This window comes from Tarenaya hassleriana, unplaced genomic scaffold (assembly GCF_000463585.1).
Source record: "Tarenaya hassleriana unplaced genomic scaffold, ASM46358v1 Cleome3, whole genome shotgun sequence".
Classification (NCBI taxonomy): domain Eukaryota; kingdom Viridiplantae; phylum Streptophyta; class Magnoliopsida; order Brassicales; family Cleomaceae; genus Tarenaya; species Tarenaya hassleriana.
The window spans coordinates 6747033-6755764 of record NW_010966177.1 but is presented as its reverse complement, the minus strand read 5'-3'; the positions used below and the strand labels follow the sequence as shown (position 1 = coordinate 6755764).

Here is an 8732-nt window from a genome sequence, read left to right as displayed (position 1 = left end):
TTAAATATATTAATATTTGGAATATTTAGTTAGAAATATAATATTTCGCTTATGCATAATCTTATATGTATGTATGTATATATATATAGATTATATACTAGTTAATTTACATATAAGTGTCGGTGGGAGAGTTATGGTCGATGTTTCGGTTCGGTTATTTGAAATCGAATCGTATAGAACCGAAAAATATAATATTTTTTTTATTCGTACAAAATTTTTCGACGGTAGTAATTTAGAAAAACAGAATTTTCTAGGATCGGATCGAACTCACCGCGAAAATCGATTCTTTTTAAAAAAATCTATTTTTTTTAAATAAAAACTGGAAACGAACCGAAATCGAATGGTAAATAATTGGTATCTATTTTTATAAAACTGAAAGAATAAAATCCGAGGTATCCGGATTCTCCGATTGAGCTCGACGGGCTGAAATCTGCGGTTGCTGACCGGAGTTCCTGAAACTTGTACGCTTTCAGGGATTCAGCAATTACGCTTGACAAGCTATTCAACATTTCGTCTGGATCGGTTTTTTGATCCGAGAATGGTGTTTTTTTCGCTTCGCAGCTGTTATTGTCACTCCCCTCCAAGGTTTCTGCTTTCTCCTCTGTCCTCGTTTTCCTGGGAACCAAACAGAAAATGGCGACACTCAATCCGCCTAAAACTGCAGCACCTGCAAGTACGCCGACAAGAACATAAACCCATGTTCTGTTCGAGCTCTGTCCGGAAGAGTTTGTTTGAATTTTGGTGGTATTTGAGGCCTACAACGTTAATGTTGAACCACGGAATTTCCTCTGAGAGCATTCTACGAATAAAAGCGCAACCACAAAAAGTAATAATGATAAAAAAATTAAAGTGAGGATTAAAATGGTGGAAAATGTGCAGAAAGATAAATAAAAAATAAATTACATGCGGATTGGAAAGAAAAATATTCAGGAAAAAAAACATGAAATGAAGAAGAAAAAGAGTCAAACATGGTGTGCATATGCAGTGCAGAGGTAAAAGGTCTCGTCTTTTTTTTTTTCAGTTTTTCAAACAAGAGATTCATTAATTTTTTGGACTTTTTTGTTGCAAAAACAAAAATGTGGTGAATTTTGGGAAGAGGGTCCACTTTGCTTTGAAAAGCTTCAATTCCCATGGAAGAGATTTTCCAAGCACAAACCTCCATCTCATCCTCGCAGCCACTTTCTTTCATCTTCTCCTCAAAGTTCCTCCCTTTGGGTGAGCTTTTATGGAGATTCCTCTCTCTTTGATTTGTTTTTTCACGCTTTTTCAGAGAATTAGTTTTAGCCACTTCGTATTTTTTTTTTGGTTGGGTCTAAAAGTTGGGTTTGCTTCGGATTCAAGTGTCCCCCACCTTCTCTTTCAACCTTTGCTTGAAATGTTCATCTGATTGGTTGTTCGTACATAATAAAGATTCGATTTTGCAGGGGCCTTGAAGGAAGTTGAGGGATTATGGGTGTTGGGTCTTGTTTTCTGATCCAAAGGGTCATCTAATTTTGTCTTCCCCTTCCGATTCTTCATCGCTTTCAGGTACTTCTCTCTCTCTCTCTCTCTCTCTCTCTCCCTCTCACTTGTAGATATAGATTATTTTCCGTTAACAGGAAAAAATCGAGTAGAGTTGCATGCCATTCTTATGCTTCATAGGAATTCAGTTTCTAGGTAGTCAGATGAAGGTGGGTTCTTTGCTTGATTCCAATTTTTTTTTTATGAAAGATCGATTTGCGTATTCCTCAAAATTTATAGCAAAACCAAGGAATAAGATGTGTACTGAATTTTCTCCAATTGGGTATTGAATTTAAGATCATCAGCAATGGGGAAGGACACATGCTACAGTACTGTAGCTTGCAATCTGTGTTTTGTGTTTCCCCTGGATCAGCAAACTGATGAACCCTAGCTTATTTGGGAAAAAGATCAGAATTTCTTTGTCGTTGGATTGCTTTGTATATGCTATATGTTCCTGCATTTGTTCATTTATGTTTCTCAGAGAAAAAAAAAAAGCTTCAAAATTTGGCAACCTTTTGATTGATGCAATCTTAATACGTTTCTTCCAACATCTGCTTTCTCGGTTGTTCAGTTTCATCATCAACTTCAAATGCCTTGCATGTTGTGTGAAGTCAACCTTATTTCTTGGATGTTCATTTTGGTCTGATTCTTTCTTCTCGCACTCTGTTTTGGTATTATGGTTACCTACAAGTACCTTGGAAGTTTGCCTTTTCTGAATTTCTTGTTCTTCCTTGCTTTACCTTAAGAAGACTGTTTCTCTGTTTGCAGGCAAAAGATTGCTGGTTCCAATGGGGTGGCTAACGAAAATCCTTCGGGGCTCTAGCCATAAATTTTCGGACAGGCACTATAATGGAAGATATGGAGAAGATAGAAGTTGGGACCGGCCCCGTTATTCCTCTGTAAGTGAAAGTTTCATGAATTCTTGTCTTTTGTCTTGTCATTTTCTCTTGTTAGGCTTGAACCTGAGAAGAAAACCTTCATACCAGAAATGGGTTTCGTATAACTGGACTCGTGTTTCTAAGCTGTATTCCCCATGGAACACTGTTGCAGGATGGATCTGATTTTGACAAAGACGAAATTCAATGTGCTATTGCACTCTCTCTTTCCGAACAAGATCAAGTAGCACCACGACATGACAAAGGGAAGAAAGTAATTGGTATGATCATCTCATCTATTTATGATCTTTGTGCTTGTCTTTTTGCTATTTCTTATGGTGTAAGGCTGTATTGTCTTTTCTTGATCTTGATCTCGATCACGGTTTCTCCATCTGATGGACCTTTTAGAGTACAAATCTGAATCTGAACAAGAAGAAGATGAAGATGAGGAGGAAGATGAAGAATATATGAGAGCTCAGCTAGAAGCAGCAGAAGAAGAGGAAAGGCGGATTGCTCAAGCTCAGATTAAGGAAGAAGAAAACCGCCGTGCTGAAGCACAATTAGCAGAAGTAGAGAAACAGCTTGCCAAAGCTCGATTAGAGGAGGAAGAAAGACGACGTGCCAAAGCTCAACTGGAGGAAGATGAACAACTTGCCAAGGCTATTCAAGAAAGTCTGACTGTGGAATCTCCTCCTCGGTATGATTCCGGGAGTATATTTCAACAGCTTCCGTTCTTCTTTCCATCTAGTTACAGGTGAGTAACCATTTATGAAAATGCTTTCATATATCTGGAGACATTATTTCTCTTACATGACCGATTTTCTTGGGAAAAAAAAAACATTTTTCTCTTGTTTTGGGTAGGATATGTGCTGGTTGTCATGCTGAGATCGGGCATGGAAGGTTCCTCAGTTGCATGGGTGCTGTCTGGCATCCTGAATGTTTCCGATGCCATGCTTGTAATAAACCCATCACAGATTACGAGGTTTAGAACTGACTGTACTGTTTCATGGTCATCAAGTTTTATCTCTGATCTTGTTCTCTTATCTATAAATTACTTACTAATTTGTGTTCTACTCTGTTTCACAGTTCTCAATGTCGAGTAATCGACCTTATCACAAATCATGTTACAAAGAGCAGCATCACCCACGATGTGATGTTTGCACGAATTTTGTGAGTGGCTTTTCTTATTGATCTCTATTGCTCAGTTAATTCCCAATCTTTTCTTCTTTACTGGTACCGAGTTTTAATATGTCTGCATGATCTTGTCATGAAGATTCCCACAAATCCAGCTGGTCTTATCGAGTACAGGGCGCATCCCTTTTGGATGCAAAAGTACTGCCCTTCACACGAGCGTGATGGAACTCCTCGGTGCTGCAGTTGTGAAAGAATGGAGGTCGGTAAACAAATGCTATGAATATATTCTTCGGGATAGGAAAATGGACAAGAAATTTAACGAAAATTCTTGAGAAGGGTATATATCGTTTGTTTGAAATTTGTTGTTTTGCTCAGCCTAAGGATACAAGATATCTTATACTCGATGATGGCCGAAAACTATGTCTTGAATGTCTCGACTCAGCAATCATGGACACCCATGAATGCCAGCCATTGTACCTCGAGATACGAGAATTTTATGAAGGCTTAAACATGAAAGTGGAACAACAAATTCCGATGCTTCTGGTAGAGAGATCAGCCCTGAACGAGGCTATGGAAGGAGAACAGAGCGTAAGTTGTTCTTCGTAGCGTAAGCAACTGGTTTCTTTGTTAGGTTTTTTACCGGTTAACCTCTTCAGTCTATACAAATTCTTGCAGGGACATCATCATTTACCCGAGACTAGAGGACTTTGTTTGTCGGAAGAACAAACTGTCACAACGGTACCATTCTCTCTCTCTCACAATATCGAATCTTGTTCCTACTGTTTCGGGATGAGAAGATTCCATCTATGATTACTAGGTTTTGAGGAGACCGAGGATCGGGGCAGGCTACCGGTTGATAGATATGATCACAGAACCGTGCAGGCTGATACGTCGGTGTGAGGTCACTGCAATTCTCATTTTATACGGACTTCCTCGGTAAAGAACATTACCCATTTCAACACATTATCTAACTCTTACAACAAAGCTTGTCGTGATGATATTTAACGTATAAGCATACGATTACAGGTTGTTAACTGGATCAATTCTTGCTCACGAGATGATGCATGCATGGCTTAGACTAAACGGTATCAAAATCTGCTCCTCTCGTAATATCTGTCAATTTGTAATTGGCAGAAACCGAATTCATAATATTCCAATGGCATTGTTATGGACAGGTTATCCGAATCTTAGACCAGAAGTCGAAGAGGGCATATGCCAGGTTTTAGCACACATGTGGTTGGAATCCGAGACATATGCTGGTTCTGCAAGTGATGTTGCATCCTCTTCTTCGTCATCATCTTCTTCCTCATCGTCCAAGAAAGGTGAGAGATCCGACTTTGAGAAGAGACTCGGCGAGTTTTTCAAGCACCAGATTGAGTCAGATTCTTCGTCGGCATATGGGGAAGGGTTCAGGCAAGGTAACCAAGCAGTTCTTAAGTACGGACTGAGGAGTACCCTCGAGCATATACGAATCACGGGTTCATTTCCTTGATAAAGATTCGATTATAAGAGAATTTTCTTCGGGTTTTTTGGCATATTAGAGGCATACCATGAGAAACCTGTATAGGCTAATACACAGCAAGACCATTAGGAGTATAAAGTTTCGCCCTTTACGTGGAAAATTTACTATACTTTCCTTCCATTGATACAAATATCACATGTAACAACTGTTTATTTATGAAGACGGATTCAGTTTAACAGGTTTTTCGGTTTATGCATCTTATGATCTGATTTAGTTCTTGTTTAAGTACTCGGTTGCCCGGAGAGATTGTATGATGATTCCCAGGTCAGTGAAGCCATCAAGATCCTGGAGAAAGACTGAGCGATGTCCTCCATTGATGGGCGGCTCACGTGATCTTTCTGCAGACAATTCACGAGCAATCTGACAAAGAATCTCGCAAGATCGACCGGGTAGATGCCTTGAAGAGAAGGGTCGATGAGCTGCTCCCATAACCGGTATATCTCGTCTTCTTGATTCATCCGATTAGCCATGTCTATCTGCTTGTTTAGTTCTGCAGCTTCTTTACCCGTGAAAATCTCCAACAGCAAAACTCCAAAAGAGTAGACGTCCAGTTTCGTCGAGACTAACCCGTGTTCCAAGTATTCTGGAGCGAGATACCCTTGTGTTCCGACGACGTGCCTTGTCAGTATAAGATCTTGCCCGTTTGCCCCTTCTGTCGATCTCGCGAGCTGGAAATTCACAATCTTTGCCCTGAAATCTGTGTCGAGGAGGATGTTCCTGCTGTTTATGTCCTTGTGGACATACGGTGGATCTGTCTGGTTGTGTAAATAGTTAAGCCCTGTCGCCACGCCCAATGCAATCTGCATTCTCTGTGTCCAGCTCAAGAACCGTACAGAACCATGGCTCCTGTCATGAATCCAGTCGCTTAAGCTTCCGTTTGAAGCGTGTTCGTACACTAAGTACCAGTCATCATTGTGGAGACAGAACCCAGAGAGGCGGATGATGTTGAAATGGTTGAGTTTGGACAGCAAGTTTATCTCCTCCGATACATCTCCGTCGATTTTCTTGATCACTGCATAATCGCCATTGATTCTTCCGAGGTATCCGGATTCTCCGATTGAGCTCGACGGGCTGAAATCTGCGGTTGCTGACCGGAGTTCCTGAAACTTGTACGCTTTCAGGGATTCAGCAATTACGCTTGACAAGCTATTCAACATTTCGTCTGGATCGGTTTTTTGATCCGAGAATGGTGTTTTTTTCGCTTCGCAGCTGTTATTGTCACTCCCCTCCAAGGTTTCTGCTTTCTCCTCTGTCCTCGTTTTCCTGGGAACCAAACAGAAAATGGCGACACTCAATCCGCCTAAAACTGCAGCACCTGCAAGTACGCCGACAAGAACATAAACCCATGTTCTGTTCGAGCTCTGTCCGTTCCGGGGCGGCGGCGAAGCTGGCGGTGAAACCGGCGGAGGAGGAGGACCCGCCGCTCCGGTGCTTGAAGGAGGATCCTGTAATGGAATCAGAAGGGTCGTGAAAGGGAAAATCTCCGAATTCTGTAAAGACAGCTCGTTAGCTTCTAGGGTTTTGCTTGTGTCGACCCCGAATCTCTGGCAAACCGCCATAATTGAATCGCCGAAAGCCACCGTATAGCTCAGAAGATAGTTCACACCGTCACGAACCTGTTTGGCGGTGGGACATGCGCATCGAAGAGGGACAACGATCCTCATACCTGGGAACAGCGCCCTAGCAGACACGCTGTTCTGTTTCTCCATCGCCTGACATGTCGACAGCCCTTGTAACGTGTCGTTCGCTACGATGAAATAGGAATCACCTTGCTGAACCGTGTAACTGATGTTCGCCTGAAGATCGAAAAACGAAGAACTCGATCGTTAACACAATAGATAAACCCTAGAACAGAACACAAAAACCGGAATCTGGGTATATATGACCTGAGAATAATCTCCGGAGCAAGAACAGGAGACAGGGACGATGACTTGTTTGTCGGGAGAAAACGTGTCGGACTCAGAGACGGCGTTAATGGCGGAGACGAGAGATGAGTCGGCGGCGAAGAGGGAAGAGACCGCGGAGACGGAGGAGAAGGGAGGTCGGGAACGGAAAATGACGTAAGCAAGGCAAGTGCGGTTGAGGCCATTGCAAGAGTAACCCAGCACAGAGGTTGAGTTGTCGGAGATGGAGCAATCCGTTGTCGCTGTTGCCACGTAAGGTTGCTGCGCCATTGTTGTCGCGGCGAAGGAAGAGAGACATAAGAGCAAGACAAGGACTTGGATTCGGGACTCCATGTGTTGGTGTCTGGATTCAGAGGCCGATCTGGGAAAAAAGAAAGAAATTTTCTGCAGTTTTTGTTGGGTTTTGGATTTAAGGATGGGGAAAAGGTCAACTCTTGGAGGTGTTTCAATGGCGGTTCTGCAAGTTGGGTTGCTTCCACGCAGTTGGGAAAGAAGAAATTATCGTCCTAATTCCAATTATGATGCAATAATAATGTTCATTATGATATGACGAATTCAGTCTAACCTTAGAAGGATTGAAATGAAACAGAATTTTGCATCGTATCTCCACGTTGACTCTTTAACATGAAGAATTCAGCCTACCAATCACGACCATAAATAATATCAAATAAAACTTTTATTTTAAAAATAAAACAAAATTCCCTCATAGATGGGTATTCGGGCCGGGTCATGGGCTTAATGCGGATTTTGTAATGGGGTTGGGTTTTTACTTACCGTATTGGGCCTATATCTCTGGTGGCCCGTTGCAGTTGCGTGGATGATTCATGATTGATAAAATGATATAGGTAGCGATAAGACAATGGTTTACTATATAATTATTGCAATTGTAATTTGATATAAATTATCAAAATAACATGATTTTAATAATTATTATTTGACAAAAAAATTTATTTACTAAATTTATAAAATTATTAAAAATAATTAAAAATAAATGTTATCAACTTAATTTATTTTAAAATAACAACAATTTATTATTAAAAATATTTTGATCTTTTTAATCAAACGTTTACCGAAACACGGATATAAAATTACGATTAAAAATTTCACATTTTATTGTGGTTCAATCATCCGGTTTTTCAGTCGCCTTCAACAGTTAGAAATCACAACCGCTCCGTTTGTTAGTGATAACAATGCAACCAATCGCTCTCTGTTCAAACCTTTTAAGAAATTGGTTTGGATCTCACTTGAGAATATCCATATACATACTTAAATATTATTTTATTAAACAAAATATTCTTAATAAGAGAATTTTATACATATTTTATGAAATTATCCTAAAAATACAATAAAATATATTATTCTTTAAAACCAAAATTTCCATTGATAAAAAAAATTATCCACAACATAATAAAAACAAGTGGAATTATATGTGTATATATATAAGAAAAAGACATTATACAAATGAGGGTGTATATATTAAGGTGTTGACTGGTGGAATCGCAATCGCAATCGCAATTGCGGTGATTGCAGGTGTTTACGATGCGTTTGTTGGTGATTCTAGGTGATTGGTACTGACCGGTAGAAAAACTGTTGTTGATAGCAATTGCGAGTGATTGCGATTTATAACGACTGGTTGACAGCGATTGCGATTACGATTTGGTTTAAATTACAAAAAATACATCATTTTATTATATACAATACTAATCATTTTTAAAATATTTTTAATTAGTTTTTTTACTATTATTTAATAACAAATAATTATTAAATTTATAAATAATTAAATATAAACTTTAAAAT

The 8732-nt window shown here is 39.7% G+C and overlaps 2 protein-coding genes across 2 annotated transcripts; one reads left to right on the top strand and one right to left on the bottom strand.

Annotated features, from left to right (window-relative positions):
• Nucleotides 1-1122: 1122 nt before the first annotated feature.
• LOC104819813 (protein DA1-related 1) lies at nucleotides 1123-5207 on the top strand. Its single transcript, XM_010550070.1, has 13 exons — nucleotides 1123-1215; nucleotides 1425-1527; nucleotides 2269-2399; nucleotides 2551-2656; nucleotides 2784-3129; nucleotides 3237-3357; nucleotides 3462-3545; nucleotides 3649-3768; nucleotides 3885-4097; nucleotides 4185-4247; nucleotides 4327-4445; nucleotides 4536-4594; nucleotides 4685-5207. The coding sequence occupies exons 3-13, from the start codon at nucleotides 2289-2291 to the stop codon at nucleotides 4999-5001; spliced, it is 1659 nt and encodes a 552-aa protein (XP_010548372.1). The 5' UTR covers nucleotides 1123-1215; nucleotides 1425-1527; nucleotides 2269-2288; the 3' UTR covers nucleotides 5002-5207.
• A 26-nt stretch (nucleotides 5208-5233) lies between these two features.
• On the bottom strand, nucleotides 5234-7551 carry LOC104819814 (lysM domain receptor-like kinase 4). Its single transcript, XM_010550071.1, has 2 exons — nucleotides 6918-7551; nucleotides 5234-6827 (listed from the first exon to the last, which is right to left on the bottom strand). The coding sequence occupies exons 1-2, from the start codon at nucleotides 7266-7268 to the stop codon at nucleotides 5253-5255; spliced, it is 1926 nt and encodes a 641-aa protein (XP_010548373.1). The 5' UTR covers nucleotides 7269-7551; the 3' UTR covers nucleotides 5234-5252.
• Nucleotides 7552-8732: the final 1181 nt, after the last annotated feature.

Bases quoted from the DNA above. Each gene is read 5' to 3' on its own strand.
- LOC104819814 (XM_010550071.1), bottom strand. From the start codon at position 7,268: ATGGAGTCCCGAATCCAAGTCCTTGTCTTGCTCTTATGTCTCTCTTCC. The intron at 6,828-6,917 runs GTCATATATACC...TTCGATCTTCAG, and splicing joins GCTCCGGAGATTATTCTCAG to GCGAACATCAGTTACACGGT.
- LOC104819813 (XM_010550070.1), top strand. From the start codon at position 2,289: ATGGGGTGGCTAACGAAAATCCTTCGGGGCTCTAGCCATAAATTTTCG. The intron at 3,546-3,648 runs GTGAGTGGCTTT...CTTGTCATGAAG, and splicing joins GTGATGTTTGCACGAATTTT to ATTCCCACAAATCCAGCTGG. The intron at 3,769-3,884 runs GTCGGTAAACAA...TGTTTTGCTCAG, and splicing joins GCAGTTGTGAAAGAATGGAG to CCTAAGGATACAAGATATCT.